The sequence below is a fragment of the Colletotrichum tamarilloi genome (genome assembly GCF_030869305.1).
Source record: "Colletotrichum tamarilloi strain Tom-12 chromosome Unknown Scaffold_14.1, whole genome shotgun sequence".
Classification (NCBI taxonomy): domain Eukaryota; kingdom Fungi; phylum Ascomycota; class Sordariomycetes; order Glomerellales; family Glomerellaceae; genus Colletotrichum; species Colletotrichum tamarilloi.
The window spans coordinates 294,642-313,588 of NW_026849397.1; the positions used below are offsets into that span (position 1 = coordinate 294,642).

The 18,947-nt window shown below is 51.3% G+C and overlaps 7 protein-coding genes across 7 annotated transcripts; 3 read left to right on the forward strand and 4 right to left on the reverse strand.

Moving 5' to 3' along the window:
* Window positions 1-984: 984 nt before the first annotated feature.
* CTAM01_05499 (uncharacterized protein) lies at window positions 985-3,329 on the forward strand (the record flags this gene model as incomplete). Its single annotated transcript, XM_060521529.1, has 2 exons — window positions 985-1,427; window positions 1,475-3,329. The coding sequence occupies 2 exons, from the start codon at window positions 985-987 to the stop codon at window positions 3,327-3,329; spliced, it is 2,298 nt and encodes a 765-aa protein (XP_060383743.1).
* Window positions 3,330-3,607: 278 nt separating this feature from the next.
* On the reverse strand, window positions 3,608-5,446 carry CTAM01_05500 (uncharacterized protein; the record flags this gene model as incomplete). Its single annotated transcript, XM_060521530.1, has 1 exon — window positions 3,608-5,446. One exon carries the CDS (start codon window positions 5,444-5,446, stop codon window positions 3,608-3,610), a length of 1,839 nt encoding a protein of 612 aa, XP_060383744.1.
* A 779-nt stretch (window positions 5,447-6,225) lies between these two features.
* Window positions 6,226-6,520, reverse strand: CTAM01_05501 (uncharacterized protein; the record flags this gene model as incomplete). Its single annotated transcript, XM_060521531.1, has 2 exons — window positions 6,226-6,246; window positions 6,299-6,520. The coding sequence occupies 2 exons, from the start codon at window positions 6,518-6,520 to the stop codon at window positions 6,226-6,228; spliced, it is 243 nt and encodes an 80-aa protein (XP_060383745.1).
* A 2,060-nt stretch (window positions 6,521-8,580) lies between these two features.
* Window positions 8,581-9,379, reverse strand: CTAM01_05502 (uncharacterized protein; the record flags this gene model as incomplete). Its single annotated transcript, XM_060521532.1, has 2 exons — window positions 8,581-8,990; window positions 9,049-9,379. The coding sequence occupies 2 exons, from the start codon at window positions 9,377-9,379 to the stop codon at window positions 8,581-8,583; spliced, it is 741 nt and encodes a 246-aa protein (XP_060383746.1).
* A 335-nt stretch (window positions 9,380-9,714) lies between these two features.
* On the reverse strand, window positions 9,715-11,187 carry CTAM01_05503 (urg3; the record flags this gene model as incomplete). The annotated part of the gene is made up of 4 exons (XM_060521533.1): window positions 9,715-10,352; window positions 10,407-10,580; window positions 10,641-10,968; window positions 11,032-11,187. The coding sequence occupies 4 exons, from the start codon at window positions 11,185-11,187 to the stop codon at window positions 9,715-9,717; spliced, it is 1,296 nt and encodes a 431-aa protein (XP_060383747.1).
* Window positions 11,188-13,141: 1,954 nt separating this feature from the next.
* On the forward strand, window positions 13,142-13,978 carry CTAM01_05504 (HET domain-containing protein; the record flags this gene model as incomplete). The annotated part of the gene is made up of 1 exon (XM_060521534.1): window positions 13,142-13,978. A coding segment is annotated over one exon (837 nt), but the record flags the coding sequence as incomplete, so codon positions are not given.
* A 1,613-nt stretch (window positions 13,979-15,591) lies between these two features.
* Window positions 15,592-17,427, forward strand: CTAM01_05505 (beta-xylosidase; the record flags this gene model as incomplete). Its single annotated transcript, XM_060521535.1, has 3 exons — window positions 15,592-15,665; window positions 15,723-17,058; window positions 17,119-17,427. The coding sequence occupies 3 exons, from the start codon at window positions 15,592-15,594 to the stop codon at window positions 17,425-17,427; spliced, it is 1,719 nt and encodes a 572-aa protein (XP_060383749.1).
* Window positions 17,428-18,947: the final 1,520 nt, after the last annotated feature.

Here is an 18,947-nt window from a genome sequence, read left to right on the forward strand (position 1 = left end):
ATGGCCTGAGCTTCACGGAAACGTATCCACAACACGATATGGTCCAAGCTTCCAGGTATGTGGGAATTCAGGGATCAACTTTCTTCGTCGTTGGTTTGTCTCTGTGTCTCTCTGCCTCTCCCAGACTCCCACTTCTCGACCTCCCGCCCACGTGTGCCCGCTCAGACCCAGCACCAAGAGTCAAGACATTCTGCTTCAAAGCCACGCAGACATTGCTCTTTAGCGCCCTGTCAGATTTCGATAGTTCGAGAAGCCACGCAATAAATAGCAATCTTCAACCCCGCGAAATCAGTCTTGGATTCGCCACGGTGCTTTCTGACAAGTGTCAACCGCGTCTTCTGGCTTCAAGGTGAATCAACCCACGGATGCTATCCAGACCCCTGGGAAACACACGGACGACGACGCAGTTATCCCTACCCACGTCTAGCGCATGTCAAGGTTTGTCCTTTGCAACCCTACCAATATGGAGCTGTGGGAATCAAGTGCTGTTTCCACCTCCACGACGAGCCGGCCATCATCTCCCGGCTGATCTCAATATAACCGCCTCAAGCAATGAGCCTGGCGTGTTTCGACTTTCGTGTTTTCGTGGTTCCAACCAACCTACATTCTATCCGTCCTCAATGATGCGATTCTTGAACAATCTTCCCGAGGGGTCGTTGTCCTAGCGTGACCACCATGCCCTGACAAGCTCCCGGATTTCTGGGCTCGCCTGTTCTTCATCTCGCCAAATTGCACTCAATAGTCTCCCCTGGCTAGCATCGCCCCAAATACCGTATCGGGCGCGAACCGTTTGGTACTGGTTTGCTGAAGGAATGGGCCGTTGCCAGATTCGGTTCCCTGGCCCCGCGACATGTTTCCCCATCATCCCTCTTCTGATCCAACTCAAAAGAGGGCATTTCCTCCCGACTTCGAAGACCGACGGGTCTGTTCTCCGATCTTGATGGAAATCCGCATAGAAATGTCCACCTGCTAAGGTGACCGGTCATGGACTCCCCGGGACGCCGGTCCGGCACCAGCCTGGCCGACCTGATACGCACATCACAGCTTCTTACCGATCGGTACAGTACTGTTGCCAATAGCCTCAATACGGCACCGGTGACGCTGTCTGATCTCGCCAAAGAATGTCGCGCCGTGACAGATGCTCTCCGACGATTCAAGTACCTGCGCGAAACGATACCGGAAACCCTCGTTTTCGATCCAGTCCTTCTCGACCAATCCTGCCAGGATGCCTTGGACTCGATCAACACAGACTTGTCGTCTCTCGACTTCTACAGTACGCGAATTCGCCCGGCGACGAGCGATAGTGCTGTCGACATGTCCTCGGGACAAATTACCATCATTTGGAACGAAGACTCTCTCAGGCAAATTCAACGCCAGCTAAAGACCAATCGTCAGTCTCTCACATTTCTTCTTAATTGTGTTCCAAGGTATGTCAAACTCGGACCAGTTGCGCGGACGTTGCTCACCAAAACAGCGAACATGTGACATCCAAAAACCACTCCACATTCATGCACTCATCCCGCCTAGTGTCATGGGATTGTGCGATCAGCCCGGCAGTACTCAACAAAGGTAGTCGACTGCGTCTATCTACCATCGGTCCGCGACCAAGGCCAGAGGCAGAAATCACCCCCGTCAATGATTCCTTCGAAGTTCGTTCGGCTTTGAAGAGACTCAGACCACCGCCGGGCATACTATACAAGCAGAGCATGAGGACAACAAAAGACTTACACGATGCAATCGATCGTGGAGACGAAGCCGCCGTGGTAAAGCTCCTGTTACAGCGCATCGATCCGAATGCGCCTCGCTTTGGCTCGAAACTTTGCCCTCTTCGTCGAGCTTTGAATCGCCAAATTCCATCTCTAGTAACTTTCATAGCTATCGCCGGAGCAGATCTCGAGAGTAGAGGAGACGAGGGCGACACAATCTTGATCACGGCAATCAAGTATGGATACTCCGAGAAGGTCGTCTCGCTATTGTGCGAACTCGGTGCAGATGTGAATGCCGTCGATACGCTGGGGTGCTCGCCAGTCCACTACGCCGCCATGTCAGCCAAAGACGATGACACCTTGGAGGTGCTCATCCGCGCTGGGGGCGAGGTTGACCGCAGGGATTTGGGAACACGAACGCCTCTCATAGCGGCTGTTCAAAATTACCGCTTCAACGCTATCGAAAAGCTTCTCGAATATGGTGCGGACCTGGAAGCCCGACTACAAAATGGCAGAACAGCGCTCCATGTCGCCATATCTATGAGAAGCAGCCCGATGACGGAGTTCCTATCAGATCAGGGCGCCTACCTCGACCGACGTGTCAATGAGCACACCGCCTTGACGTACGCAATATCTACAGCTTGTCCGGATATCGCTGAGGTGCTGATAGGGGCCGGGGCCGACGTTAACTTGCCGAGCTCGAAGGGCAACTTTCCGTTGCTCGCGGCTGCCTCAGCCGGGGACTTACGCACCATGAAGCTTCTGCTCTCTCGTGGTGCCAATTTTGATGCTACCGGTAGCGAGGGGTACCTACCCATGCACATGGCAGCCCACAAGAATCGAGTCGAGGTGCTGCAACTTCTCTTTAAAGCTGGATCACAGATTGACCCAACGACAGAACATGGAGAGACGCCTCTCACCATCGCGATGCACTTGGGATGCTTCGAGGCTGCTCAATTTCTGATCGAGGTCGGTGCTGAGGTAGACCACTCCGCTCCTGGAGCAGAGAGAATCATATGCCAAGCTCTCAAAGCCGGCAACACGCGAATTGCAATCGCCCTCATCCGAGGTGGTGCAGACCTCACAACCCCGTTGTTGCGAAACTCCAGCATGACGCCGCTGCATCTTGCAGCACACTACGGACAGAACGACGTGCTTGCGACGATGATCAGTACGGGCGTCGACCTCGATACTCGGACCTGGCCAGGATTCACCCCACTCTTCGCTGCCGCGAGGGCAGGGCACCTCGACACTGTGCGACTTCTCCTCGCCGCCGGAGCGTACCTCAGAGCTCGATCAATGTCAGGGGCGAACCTGATGTTCTTTGCCACAGCGCATCCCGCAATGATAAAGCTTCTGATAGACCTTGGACTAGATGTTCGTGAGCGCGATCACCACGGCGCAACACCGCTACATTACGCGGCTGTCAAGGGTCAGTACGCGACAGTGAAGCTGTTGTTACAACATGGCGCGAGGTTGGTTCATGCCAGCGCCGTCTTCGAGTCTCTTCAAGACTATAAAACGAAAGCGAAGTATCGCCAAGGCACTGCTGCAGGCCTCGCTAGACAGAAAGGTCACATGAAACTTGCGCGACTTATTGAGGGGTGGAAGTTCAAGACTTGATGCGCTGATACTCTCTTTGCTCCCACTTTTGCTGCCCACTAGCAGTGTATTTCCTATGTTGACCGAAGATCTATATTGATATCAGAAGATACCCAACGATTGCACGTAGGCGTTTGGTCAACACGACGTGATCATCACCACTGGCCGATACGCCATTTTCCTATTCCAATACAAGATTTACCATCTCTTCCTGCCATCTGAATTATGCAACTTGGTCTAAGACTGGGAAACGATATTGATCACAGCGTGCAGCTTTCAAATATCCATCACCTCTTTCACTAGAAATGCGGAAAGAAATCAGACCACTCCGGGGTCTCATACAACGACGCAGGAGCCTCGCGCAGATTGATAAACGCCTCAATAACCAAGAATACCCTCGCCACAACAAACAGCAACAGGACAAAACAAAGAACAAACGACTTTGCTTTCTTCATCCAAGGTTTCTGGTACGTCGTTCCTGCCAGTTGCGCCCCTGGCGCCGCACCAGAAATGAACATATCAAACCGCGGCCAAACCTGTCGAGCGAGGAAGAAGATCCACAGCACCACGCCCGAGGATGTAATCACCAAAGACGCAGCCAGCCAGAGAGTCCGCTCGATCGTCGTCGGAAAGTGATCGAGCCAGCCCGCAAGGTGAAGCCCGCCGTATGCTGCTGCCGTCAGAGCGAGGACCGACCGCAGGACGTCGCGGTGGATGTTGACTTGGCCTAGCCCGAGGTTCGACATGGACGGGAAGTTGACTATGTAAGGGACGAGGTAATCCGTCTCACCGAGAAACACGCCAACGGTCGGCACGGAGGTGAAGTAGAATTGAGCATACGTCGGCCGGGAAATGCATTCTGCCCAGAGAGAATCTGCGGCTAACGCAGCTTGTGCCAATCGTGCTGGGTTGACGGGCATGTGAGGTTTCTCGTGTCTTTGGACATCTGCAAAGAGTCTTCGGCAATAGATCGTACCGTGTCGGAGACTGAGCTGGGTGTAAGGCGAAGCGAAGTATGTCTGCTGGCATTCCGGGGACACCGTCGGTTTCGCCTGGTCGATGTGGTACATGTATGCGGTTCGGGATACTCTTTTCCGCTGTATGTCGACGTCCACAGGCGACGAGAAGGGATGAAGGTTACTTACGTCGAAGCCGAGAAACCTAGAGGGCTCCCTGGTGCCAGGTGAGCCGATGGACAAATGGGTCGTGATGAGAATCTTGTCCTTGTTCTCCTTTCTGACCCCTTCCGTGCCCACGTCTTCGGGCGGTATGTACATGAAGCACCGGATCTCAGTTACGCCGTTAACAGCGCTCATAGACGAGCAGAACATCATCAACGCCATGGCATCCTCGTTCCCCTCGTCCAGGACAGTGGGATCGAGCACATCCAGGGGCTTGCTCCACCATAGCAAATAAAGCATAGCAGCACAAGCAACGTGTCCGCAGGTGTTGATCTCGAGTAGCGAGACGGGCATTTTCTTAATGAGGCGGCCGATGACTTGGGCGACCATCCAGCCGGCCTGTATGCACACCAGCGACTTGGCCATCCAGTCCGCCTTGCTCTTATCCTGGATCTGCGACTCGTGAATCTGCGGCAGCTTTCCGACGAAGGATAAGAGCCTGATACCCTCCGGCGTGACCGTTACTCTCCTGAGCGCCGTCTCGACCTCGGCAGAAGGCATATTGACGACGAACCCTCCCATCACGGCGTAAAAACACTGCGTCATGTCCCACGTATGCCTCGAAAACGTCCTCGTCTCCTCCCTATCGGCAGGTGTTCCATCTGCACCTGTACTCCCTTTCCGATCCGCAGCATCCTTTTCAATCTCTTTCTTGAGCCATCTTGCCACGATATACTGAGCCGCCGCCGTGGCGACCACGAGCTCCGGCGCGAAGATACCGTAGAGGACCCACTTTGTCCGCTCCAGCGACCGGCTCCGAAGGGTGGAGCGCGCGGCGGGGACGTTGAGGTGGAGGGCCGTCCAGACGCATATCGTGAGGGTGAGCACGCAGGAGCAGATCAGGCCAAAGGTGCCGCGACCGTTTGGTTCGGGAGCCCAGTTAGTCGTGGACGAGGGAGGGGCCGCTGCTGCGAAGGGAGGTGAGAGGAGGGGATAGGCTGCGACGGCGGAGATCATGAGCGTGGGTGGATGTGGTTTTATCAGATTGCATGTTTGCAAGCTTTAGTTGGAGTTTTCAGGCTGGGTCTTGGACCTGTCTAGGAGAGTCGTCCTTAAGATTATGAGAACTCGCGGTACCTATATCATGATTGACATACCATCAAGGAGGTTCGTACGAAAGCGAAGCCGCGGGAGCTGACCCCACGCCGCAGGCGCTGACGGCACGCGCCGGATGCGCCTTACCGCCGGTGCATAGAGCTAGAAGCTGAAGCAGGGCATCGCCACCACCAACCAGGGTTCAGAGGCTGCAGAGCCAATGAACACGGATCACACTGCATCGCGATAAGAGGACGACCAAAGTCATTGGATATGGAAATGGAAATATGCGTTTTGTGGCGTTCTACCCACGCATTATTGGCAACCTTGACCAAATGCTTCATCAAAAATTCTATCACTCCAAAGGTTGCCTCCTTGTTAGAGCTAGAGGACAACAGCAGGCGAGAGGTTTTGATGAATGACGCTACTTATGCTATTGCGCCACGTAAGTCGAAGTATCTCATTACTGGTTGTGACTTTCCCGTAGTGACGCAGGCACCACAGCTGCTATGGGCTATGCCGGACGAATGTGATGATGTCAAGTAGTAACTTAAAGTGAGATGAAATTGATTCATCCTCAATGAATTCCCAAGCAAATGTGTGTACATCCGTATCACTTGAATGGTCTCTCGTACCAGTACATGATTTCCCTAGAGATTATACTTGCATCAAGCAGTACTGTCATCCTCCTGGCGAACACCTCACTTTGTACAGCAAGTGAACTATCCCACGACTTAGCATTCTATCCGATACCAAGTCTAAAAGTCAACTCACCTCAACTGTCGTCGTGCAGATGCCCTTTTCGTGCCGGATGTTCCTCGCAATGTACTCTCCGAACCTCTGGCCTGGGTTGCACCCCACAGAGGGCTCGAAGCACATGCCCATGCCGGCCAGAGTACTTGATGTCGCACGACACGATGCCGGCATCGGAGCGGCGTGAGCCGTCAAAATGGCGGTGCCAAGAACAGCTATAGAAGAAATCAAGGATGGAAACATGGTGAAAGCTTAATGAATGACGTGTAGTTTGAGTTGAAGAGGAAAAAGGTTGGCTAACTTTTGCGAAGGTTTGCTATTCTATATCAACCTATATAAGATTGCATGATACAGTATCCTAGTCCAAAACTTATTGTACGTAAAAGAATAACTTCTTTCATTCAATCAAAACCACTCATATACGAAATTTGCTCGTAAGTGGAAATGTACGGGGAGCGGACTTCAAGACGTTGTCGCGGGCCCGTGTCATACGCGGATTCCCTGAGAGAAAGCCGAGACCGAACTAATAACCAGTCTGATTTATGAATATGAGGATTGCTGGGTTCCGCAATTTCTATGGGGGTCTCGGATCTGTGCGCTGAGGCTATCTGCCCCCTCTAATCAAAAGTCGCGAAAGCGCTCGATTAAAGGTGGGAAGGATAAACATAAACTGGCTTCATCCGGCTTTTTGTGTACTTGGCGGTCTACAGGGCTGAAAGTCAAATTGATACATCCGTTTCCGACTATATTAGCTTAGTATTACTGGAGAATTATATTGTGCAGTCAATTAACTGGACAAAATCTCGTCAGCGTTCTCTGATGTGGTTCTCTGACTCATGTCGTCGAGTTTGGCATATGAGCTTTGATGCTCCAAGACGGTAACATCCTGTGCTTGGCTCTATCAGAGCTCTTGGGCACATAAAGAGTTGACAATAACAAATCGTTGCACGCTGCAAGTCGTATTGATGTAAACGAGCTATATATGCGGATTGATCTAGGAAAGAGAAATCCTCGACTTAAGGACTTTGAATAATAGTAGCTTACACGGAAGCGTCTTGATCGGCAGAAATATTGCCGAGAATGGTATCATAGCTTTTCTTTATCGGCTGTTTGGTTTATTAATCTGCCAACATCGCATGGGGAGATGTCACGTCTTTCGCATTGGTTGTAACCACTCATATCTGATCTCAATACCTGGAGCCTGGCCCCGAGTGGATTCTCTCTCTGAAAGCCCTGAGTTTGATTGGAGCCTGTAACTCTCTATCTCTAATTCCTTTAACTCAATGTTGCGCTAAACTTCTACTGCACTTTGTAAGTTTCTTCTGCCTTGCACAGACTGATATGTCTTAAAGACGAATATGTCACTTGGATCAGAATATACCTGGTTAATCAGGGAAGCCCTTGATGACTACTTTGTCACACACGCTACGGATTATGCAGTTCACATTTCCTATCCTCTTCTTTTTCAACACGCGCATATGGAATTACTTGTCGGACCAAACGATTTCTCGAAGCTACAAAATCAACTTATGAGGTTGTCACAAGTACATGAGTAACATAACGCATGGTGCGTAATGGCACACATCTCGCTCCAGCAAACATCAAGAGTTCTGGCGTCCGATACAACGTATTCTCAACCTCTTCCCACATTCTATTTGTTAAGTAGACGATGATAAACCTCTCTTTTGGTTGTAACACCAAAACGGATCACGAGTAGTTATCCACTTCGGAGACCTGCAGCTTCTTAGACCCAGAACGGCCGTATACCCACCATCGCCATTCGGCTGTGTGTTCTAGTGGATTATGATTTCTCGTTCACAAGTATGTGCACTTGATCCCGAGAAGGTCGCAGGTTCGAGCCCTGCCACGGTCATAGCATCATTTTTGGAAATGCGCTCTAACGTCTCCTGTCTTGTCCGTGACCTGTAGCTTATAGGTTGCTACGTCGTATAATTTCCCAAAGAATTTGCTCAAAACTATGTCTTGTTAACAGAAATCAATAATCCGGCTTTTCTGTCAGGCTGTCGGTCTATGTTTTGGTTGACTGGACTCAAGTTAAGCCCCTATATCAAAGCTGCAAGGCAGAGTGCTGATTGGCAGTTTAGCTGCTCATTGAATATTATTTGATTATCTGCTTTGTCCTCAGGTCTGTTTTAAGATTCCAGGACCGATTGCGCCTTCATTCCTTTGCTAGTCGCCCGTATCAACATTGACATAAGTGGAGGAACCGGCCCATCAATATACTAAGACGCCCTTCAGTCCTGGATGTCCTTTTGAGCGACCCCATGACAAAATTTCTTGAGCTAGTAAGCGGACGATGGTGCTTCTCGAGATATGGTCCTTTCTGTGCCTGTCCCATGCATAGGACTGCGTTTCCCGTTTAACTCAGTTGCTGTCCCGCCGCCGTACCCAGCCTCTTCAAAAATGGTCCTCCTCTTTTTGCGTCCCAAGTATACCAAGGCAAGTATCAGGAGGACGGCCGCAACCACTGCGACGGCGATGCCTGTTATAGCTCCAGTCGACATCCCGCTCTTCGTTGATACTGTATCACCAAGTTGATCTTGCTGGCTCACAGAAGCGTTTCTTGCCGATACATGCTGCTCGACGGCAACTTCAACGGTTCTTGGTATGCTGGAGGTAGACAAGGGCCCAGTGGTTGGACCTTTCCTCTTGGCTACATGTGCACAGGCTGACGATACAGCATCTCGAGCTCCTATTGAGATTAAGTTGTCAGATGGTGTAGAAAAATGCCAATTGGTTGTTAGACTTACTCGGCATGTTTACTGGCGTGCGTGTAGCCAGACATGATATCAGGACCAATGTCATGGCCTCCTGTCCGTCTGTGTCACATGGACAGTGCAGATTGTCGAGTCCGCAGCCGATTCCTCGGATGCCGTCCCTGATACACGGAACATCATAGGTTGGCTGGTATCCAAAGTCCCCCGCATTTGTCGCGTGTAATGAGTAGACAAGGTCGTGAATAGGCAGTATCATGCTGGGACGGAATTTGATCTCATGTACGAGAGTGGCGAGCAGAAGAGAAGATGCATCACGGAAAAGGTGCATGCCCAAAGGATAATCAGAAGCGTCCAGTAGCATCATATTATTATGGTTGCTGGCCTACCGTGCCTAAGGTACGAAGCCAAGCTGAGCCATCTGGGGGATTGGAGCGCCACGGTTATTGGAGACGGTGCGCGCCACGGTGACGATCTTCAAATCTAAACAAGCCACAGGTTTCCGGTTTCCCCTCCTTTGTCCACGTCGAGGACCAATCACTCCCCTTCTACTAGCATTGAAGAAGAAAGCATGTTCCGGCAATTGGAATCACGGGTATGCGGGTTCGACTAGTCTCTCTACCAGACTAAGCAAGCTTGGATGTAGCTCCCTCTTTTTTTAGTAGACCGCCCTTCCTTGATGGACCATTGTCCCATGCAGCTCTAGAATACAGTGCCATCGCTCTTGATGAGAATTGGGCTTGACTTGGTCTGCGGCCGGAACTTTGCTGCCGTCTCCCGCCCAGATTTCCACGTCCCTGCCTCGAGCAGCTGTGCCATGCTCAGCTCGACACCCTCTCCCATGCGAGATTGAATCTTGCCATAGAGGCTATCGATCAGCACCAACGTCATTGCCCTCCATTCCACGATGACATCGTCACCAGCCTCGAACATTGGCAGCTCGCTACCCGATGCTTTCAAGCCTCGGTCCAGTGTCTCCTTCTTCAGGGCCAAAACACCCATATCGACGAACAGGCCGCCGTTGCGGTACTCCGGCAAGGCCGTGAGAGAGCTAGCATTGACCCACTCCAGACCGAGTACCCGTTGGAATGGAACCATGAGGGAGTAGGTGAGCCACTGTGTCAGTTTGTGGAAAGGTTGAATGCCTGCCGCAGGGGAGTCGGAACTGCCGGCCTTTGCTCCCTTGCGTAAAGTACTCAACGGCCAGGCATCGCCGATGGGTGTTCCGCCAATAGTTGTGCGATCCTTGGGCCAAGCAGGAATCAAAAGAGTCTGGAGAATGTCCCAGAGATAGAGCACATCAATCTTGGAGGACCCTTTGGCAGACTTCACCAGATAGTCTACTCGTCGTTAGCACGCAGAAAGTATTTCAGGGGCAGCAGCATCTAACGCACCGACAAGGTTGCCTGGGCGGCCTTCAGCTCCAAATACTTCGGGATGGGCCAAAAGTGACTCTCCCAGGCTGCGAAGGAGACCGGCGCGAGAGTCAACTCCCAGCATGGGGTTGCTGTCTGAAACCTGGAAACCCTCTGCTAGTGCACTTGTCTCCAAGCGCTCCAGGCCCTTTCCTGTGAGTCATAGTGGTTAGCACATGTCTTCAATATTGAATTAAGAGTTGCAATGATTACCATCGACTATAGGGTTGGCCTTGTCTGTTGATGTTGTGTAGGCCAAGGCGTTGAACATGTGGAGACTAGCCACGGCGATGCCCTCGCTGCGCTCATAAATCTGGTCGGTCTTGGGCTCCTTGTATCGCCAATGATCACCTGCCCCGGCATCCAAAAGCACGGACACAAAAAATAGGTCGATGAGACGACGAGTGACCTCGGTCTCGTCGCTTCCACTTGCTTTCCACTCTTCTATAATGTTGGTAACGCGGGGCACATTGCCGACTTCAAAGTGTTGCCAACGCCCATGAGGAGGGATTGTATGGAACTTGTCCGGGCCGTAGTCGCGCTAAAGAGCTCATGTTAGGCTTGCCGTACGAGGTTTCGAAGTGAATGAAGAATCAGTCCCGACCTTGATAACTGAAGCCACGAAATCGACCACCTCATCCAGCTTATCTTCATGAACTTCAAAGTGGCTCAAGTTCCCAGCTTTGGCGACATCCCCAACGATCTTCGCGCGCTCCCGGATGGCGCGCAGGGAGAGAAGGTACTTGACTTCGGAATCCATTGTGATCAATCTGAATAAGTTAAATGTGAGAATTAGTATGAAAGTGTTGAGAAACCCTTCTTGAGCGATGTATGCACGACGACAAAGGACAAGCAGGGCGACTCCGCACTTATCTAATAGGAGTCGCGGGGAGCTCCGACGATGTCACTGAGGAGGCGGTGGGCACCTGCGACGGCGCCCGGAGCGCCTTATCGGCCTGACAAACACTGAGACACTAACACCGCATCGGGCGCCGGCGGGTACTGGCGGCCCTCGCTTCGCATTCGGGCACTAATGCCTGTTGCTTGACTGCCAAGTGATGTCTGATGTTGTAAAGTAAGACATTCAAGTAATTCATTAAACCACAACATAGCCTCTATTTTGGTTCAATCGTTTACAACAGAATGCCTTGAATCCCAGATCCCGATGTCTTGACGTTACCATCACTCACGGCTTAGAATAGAGTTTAGCCAACCCAAGTGGGGGCACAATGAAGTCATTCAGGGTCCAGGGACTATGGTGCTCAAGGTCAAAGACTAACATATGGCATGATGTCTTCCGTTCTACAAGTTCAATTGAATTCCTTGTCCTCGGTGAAGCTATCTATATCGCTTCTTTGTGGAGGGTTTGCGAACAGAGACACCGTTTTCTGAATGTCGTCCCAGGTGCCTGCTTGTAATGGACGAAGTAGGATATTGTGGCAACCCGCACTCTAAGGGAATCACAAGAAACACAATGAATGAATGAATGAATTCATGGTAAATCAATGTTATAGTACAACGGTGGTTTTTGATTGCTCACAATGCAAGCTCAGAAGGTCGCCCAACTTGGCAAAACCTGCGATAGACCGACATCCTCGCGGAATCACCAATTGTTATCGTCAGTGTAAGTCAATTACACCAGCAAATTAGGAGTGAATTATTTTAGACAAGCTGCAGCTTAATTTTGTTTTAACCTAGAGAGACTAACGTATAATTCGTACGGTGACATTTTCATGCGTTTACTATCACTTCTGTAGTTACACAGCATTACATTGAGGTGATCAAGGAGAAGGAAATACGATAACTGGTATCGAAGCTATCTTTACACAACTCCTCACAATGAAAGCCAGAAATTTCAGTCGATAGTATGTTACTCATGATGTTCGCGAACGCTTGAAGTAGAGGTCACATAAAGATCACGTGCTAGGCGGCCTCCGACTAAGGACATTCAGCCTCATTTCAACCAAACACCCATAGCTGCGCCTGAAAGATTTCTTCCGGCTGCTGTTCAAATTCCGGTAGAGTCTAGGAATTTCAGTAATCTCGCAATCGAGCCCGATATAAATTCCTTTTCTTCAAAAACATTGCCTGGAATACTCTGAAGTAGGATATTATCCAACCAAATCGGACAGGGAAATGGATAGATTCTACGCCGAACGACACTTTCCCCACCCGTGGCGCAGCGAATCTTTACAACCTGCCGAATTTCCCGCGTTCTCGACCGCGGGTCACACGTGTCATCATTGTGCTTCAGCTCTTATATCAACATCAAGCGTTGCCCCCGAGAGAATCAATAGATGGGTGTCGCTACATAGCGACCCACTGAAGACACGCCAACGAGGGAGCCTTAGGTGGAGAAACCTTTTGCCTCATAACATGCGGCAGGTTGCCGCTGCTAACGCTGAAGGATGTCCATTCTTCATCTGGATATGGGGACAGATCGAGAAGTCTAGGACACCGCCTGAGCAACTCTTGCGGACAAGGATATGCTTGGTGATTGAATCTGTCAATGGAATCATCTCCGACGCTACTAAATGCTCGATTCTTCTGTCGACGAGCGACTACTCTTGGAGTCCAACAGGGGGTACTTTTGACATTGAGTCTGACGCGTGTAGGTTGAGTTTTTATTGGCGGTAGCGCTCATTATTAGTATATCTTGCTGAGGCTGTACAGATGACCCCTCCGCGGATGATGCCGTAGGGCAAACCATAGATGGCGGTACTTTTTCAGAGAGCGGCATCGCTCAAATTCGTCGTCGACTCCAGGTATGCCTTGAATCACACCCGTCTTGTCGACAAGGAACAGGTACTCGGCCTCTGCGGTTCATCGAACTGTCCTCCGGGGACGAGAGAACTGTCCGTATTAGACAAGCCCATAGCACAAGAGTTGACCCATACGTTGCTCTCTCCTACTGCTGGGGCCTGGACCAGACCATCAAGACCACTACAGTCAACTTGGCTCGACATCAGACAGGAATAGAAGTCAGAAACCTGCCCAAAACTATACAAGACGCGATTCATGTCACCCGACAATTGGGTGTAAAACTCCTCTGGGTTGATAGCCTCTGCATTGTTCAAAACGATCCTGCTCTTTTAGCCAGAGAGGTCGGTGACATGGCTCATTACTACGCCAACTCTATAATCACAATTTCCGCGGCAGTAGCGAAAAGTTGTGCTGAAGGATTCCTCAGCCCGCCTAACACGACAGGACCGGATGGTTATGTAGGATTCTACTTCCCTTTTTCCGGTGACCCTCGCCGTGATAACTCATCCAAAAGACGCTTCAAGCTCTTCCGTGGTGAGGCGCGAGACGAGATTGACCATATCGATACCCGGGCTTGGACATTGCAAGAGTCTCTGTTGGCCACTAGGTTGGTCTCCTTTGGCACTCGCCGGATATCCTGGGCTTGTATGACCACTAGATTCGGTCCAAGCTCAGGTGCTGCATCACTCCGGGATAATATGTTCAAGACCCGCCACTGGGTGGGATACAGGGATAGGATCGCCCACACAAAAGCTATGGCTGTAACCCAAGAAACCCCGAGCATCTAATCCCGGATCTTCATGCTATTCTTTATCCACCTCTCGAAGCAACCTTCCAGCTATGGTCCAAGGTTGTGGAAGAGTTCTCGCAGCGGACACTTTCCGTTCCCGGAGACCGGCTGTTGGCCATCTCAGGAGTTGCCCAAACACTTGGAAACTTGGTCAACCCGTCGGGTGATATCGACACACCTCCATACGTTGCGGGGCTATGGAATACGCCTCTCCTCCCACTGCAACTCTTATGGATGCCAAAGAAGCCCCTCACTCCGCAGCTGTCTTCCTCCTACATAGCGCCGTCTTGGTCCTGGGCGAGCTTTCCAGGAGCCGTCGTCTGGCACTTGCCTGACTTAAGCCACCTTGACTCGTGTACACATACACAATCTCAACAGGAAAAGAAAATGCCCTCGCTTTTAGATAGCGAAGGCATTGTTGACTATAAGAAGCTAGCAATTACATCGCGGGCGAACGGCATAGGTCTCTCGCCATTGCCGGAAGTGGTCGCTGTCTCAGTGGAGCCTGTCATCGACGTCGCACCATACGGAGGTGTCGTATCAGGATGCATCACCTTACGAGGCAAGGCTTTTAGCCGTATGAACGAAGTTGTTACGCCTTGGCATATCCAAATGCGCTTCGACTCTGGAGCAGAGTTGCATTCGTTGAAAGACTTGCCTTCAGAGTTCATTTGTTTCCATATACTTGGTTATGTCATAGAAGATAACATTCCGCTAGATCATCACGACCAGCTTCTAGGCAAAAACTCACAAGGTTTGATTCTTGGAAGGGCGCAAGATGGGACATACCGTCGTGTTGGACTCTACGTAGGCCTGGACATAGGCGACCGTCTGCGCATGATGGAAACTATGATAGAGGTCGCACTACACTAAGATCCATGTAGCAAGGCTATGCGAATGATAATGGAAGCCAAAAAAGACATCGAATTCGTGTTTTGAGCGCTCTACGCTTACGGGTGAGATGGGTTGATGTTGACTTTAAGTTTCACTGGTCTGAAAGACGGAAAATGCACTGTTCAAAGGTCCAAGATCCGGGTGGCTGGTAGGCCCACGAATTAATCAGTTCTTCAAAGTACCCAGCATATCTTATTCTGAGCTGAGATCGATGTTGGTGTTATGGAAAGTCCGACCGGGTCAAACCAAAAATGATAAGGCTTAGCCCAGCGAGCATCGTAAAGCAAGAGCGATGCCAAGGACATTGAGATAGAGGCTGCAGTACAGAGCAACGGTATAACACATTTCCGCCTATCACTTTGATGCTCATGACGTGACTAGCAGTGCATTCGCAGCTCAATTCAAGGTGGGATCTGCTCACGGATCGGAAAGCGCCTGCAAATCTGTCTTTACCCGGCCAATTTTCCCCCGCGATGATATACCCCGCGTCGCGGACCCATCACCGCGCGCATCGGGGGTTCGCCCGGACAGGCCCGAAGGCCGGGCGGAAGCTAGGACGCTTGTCTACAGGGGTGTTCTGACTTATTAGAGCTGGAAATTTGCACTCCTCGTCGGTCGCTTGTATAAGAGAGGCCGAGCTCCGTTTACAGACATGTAAGCCTCTGTGAGGTTGGCTACAAGTTCGAAGTAGCAAAGCTACATCTCTAACTTGACGCGATGAAGCTCCTCGCAAGAGCGACGCTGCTATTAGCAGCTGTCGTATCAGCCATCAAGAACCCAATTCTCCCAGGGTCAAGCTCACCATCCTCTCCAATCACCTCAAATTAACCTCACTAACACCTCCCCAGATGGAACCCCGACCCAGCCATTCTCCGCGTCGGAGACACCTACTACATGGCAGTCTCCTCCTTCACCTACTATCCCGGCATCCCAATCTACAAGTCCACAGACCTCACAAATTGGGACCTCGTATCCCACGCCCTCCAAGACCCCTCCGTCCTCGCCCTCTATGGCGTCTCCGCCGGCGAGGGCGTCTGGGCCCCCTCCTTCTCCCACCACAACGGCCTCTTCTACATCACCTCCATGACGCGATGGGGCTCCGACCCGGACTCCCGCTCCTGGCCGCGGATATGGTACATCTCCTCCCCGGACCTCGTCACTTGGTCCCCTCTGACATGGGCGGAGCCTTACGGCATCGATCCGGATCTGTTTCACGACCCGGCTACGGGGAAGTCTCACCTCAACCTCATGGGGCCTAATAATAACTATGACCGGCTATGGGGCATAACGCAATGCGAAATTGATCTCAGCACAGGAAAATGCATCGGTCCCTACCGTAATATCTGGAACGGAACACTTCCGCAACTGCCCAGCTCCAGACCAGAGGGTCCCAAGATGTTCAAGCGCGGGGAGTGGTACTACCTCCTCCTAGCGGAAGGCGGCACGAGTACAGGCCACCGCGCGACGATAGGCCGCTCAAAGTCACCCCAGGGCCCGTGGGAATCTTCCCCGACGAACCCGCTCATCTACAATGGCGCCGATCCGAAGCTCACGGTGCAGTCGACTGGCCACGCAACGTTCACTGATACACCTGACGGAGAGTGGTACGCCTCCCTGTTAGCAAGACGGAACGTAAAGGGTGCCTCGCCTCTCGGTCGCGAGGCATTTCTGGTAAAGGTTGACTGGGAGGACGGGTGGCCGACGATGAATGGAGGGAAGCCTCTGTTATTGAGCGAGAGCGTCGACGGACCAGATCAGGAGTATCCCAAGGCGAAATGGGTTGATGAGTTTACTGGCCCTGAGTTGGGCATCAGCTGGTACCAGCAGCGGACGCCGTACACGGAGAACTTCAGGCTCAAGGGTGCGGCGGCGACGGGTGGGTTCGGGAAGAGAGTGGTTGCCAGCGACTCGGGGATCGTGTTCAATCCCAATGTCTTCACGCTCGGGGACCGGGATACGGCTGCTGCTGTGCTTCGAAAGCAGACGTCGTTGAACATGACTTTCTCAGCTAGACTGTCGTCGACGTCGGCTGGGCTGGGGCCGAGGCAGTCGGTTGGCATCGCGTCGTACCTGAGTGAAGTCAATCACCAAGATATTGGGGTAAGAGGATGCTGGAATACGACGGGGCTATGTTTGTACGTCGATCTCTTACCGACTTCCACCGGTCCGACAACTCGACCCAATGTAGGTTCTCCGCATTTTCAAGTTGTTAACCACGTACTGATCTTCGTACCTCACCTCTAGTCAACTGAATATCCCCTTAACGAGCCAACGATCTCCGCAGATCTAACACTTCACATCCGCGCCTCGCCTTTGGAATACTCCCTCGGCTACTCTCGCAGCAACGCGTCTTCGCCCACATGGTTGAAGACATTCAACTCCAAGCAGATGAGCTCGAACCCTGGGTATCCCAACTTCGAGGGCTCCATGTTCGCCCTCTTCGCCAGCGGGAATGGAGAGCCGTGGCCGTACGACGCTCCGGAGGTAGGCTTCAACCGCGTCGAGGAGGTATACTTTGACGAGGGTCTGCCGGACTATGACAATTGGGCGTAGTGCTTGAATAAAGTCAAAGTGGGCCAACTCGATGGCTGCTCATTCACCTTCCCAGCTGCTTTACAGATTCTTTGATCTTGTTCGTGTCGCAATTTCTTGTCTTGAGCTCGATGAGCGAATAATTCAACTCCCCCACGCTCCTCAGCTGAGAGAATGGACATTAGTCTCAGGGCGCATGAACGAAGCCAACGTAAACTGGATCTTTTGATTCATTCCTGCAGCGTGCGGCAGTACTTTCCGTCCAGCTTTTACGGTACTCTCCACGGATGGCTGTAACAATATATAAGGGCACTCTCATGATGGACACGTAGAAGACTTTCAGGCCCAGCGATCTTACTAGCGCCTTGAGTGGCTTAATGAGAGCTGGGTCGGCGGAGCAGATAATGGAATCAACTTGGTACCATTTTCGAGCTTCAATGTGCCTAAGCGCTGGTCCAATACAACGAGAGTTCCATCTCGCAGAGTCCATGGAGGAAGAACTATACCATAACGGATACCTGCCAGACGATGATGAGGCATAGGAACTGACAACCTGAGTGAGTACTAGATGATCTAGACGGTGTTAACGATATCTACTCTAGAGTCACCACGTAATGAGGTTTCTAAAGAAAGTTCATGCTCCTCGTCCGTTGGAAACGAACACGAACAACGATCTCCACGGCCTTTTGGTACCTCTATCATTATTATGTATACTTGTCCTCTGCCTTGTTACTATCAAAGCCGAAGACCGCTTGCGATTTCTCATCAAAGGGTGGGAGTATAAGTACCAACTTACCTGTCAACATCCCAAGATTCCATCAATGACAAGTAACATTGGTCCATTCTCTATGCTTAACAATGTGACCAGCCTTCATGTCGCAAGTCATTCCACTCGGCGAGATCTAAAACCAGAAGTCCCAAAAGACATTTTAATCTTGAGCAAAGTCCATCAGCAAACAAGTATACTATGGAGAATACCTCCCGGAAAATGACTGCTATCTACAAATGCTATCTGTACTTAGACACTTTCGTTGTGACTTAGAAGGTGGAGTGTGAAAGTGCTCGGCGTGGTGGCAAGCTGCAGACACCCTAGGCTACTCCAGCTTGTATGTTTCCAAACCGCCCGGGAGAAGGATACAACTGGTGAGCTATCACTATCTCACAAACGCAGAAGCCAAGCCTTAAATACCTTACAGCTGCTTGCATTTACAACTTTGTGTTCATCAGGATTGGGAGGGGGGTGTCGAGTTTTGCTTGATTCGGAGGGCAGACAATGATACCTGGGGATCGAAAGCTCTCCAAGTCTCACGAACATGCACGCTCGGAAAAGCCGGAAGTAGCAGAGATATTGACAAGACTGCCGTGTTGCGCAGCCAGAGATCGTCTCGGACTTGATGTCATACTTAGCCGACTTCAGTATAGGCGGTCCAGGCATTTGTAGATTGAGCCTCTGAGGGATACAGCACGCAGAGGGGCCAGAAGACAAGGTTATCGGCATTTGGGCAAGCAAAGACGGAAAGGATCTTCAGGCACAAAACGCT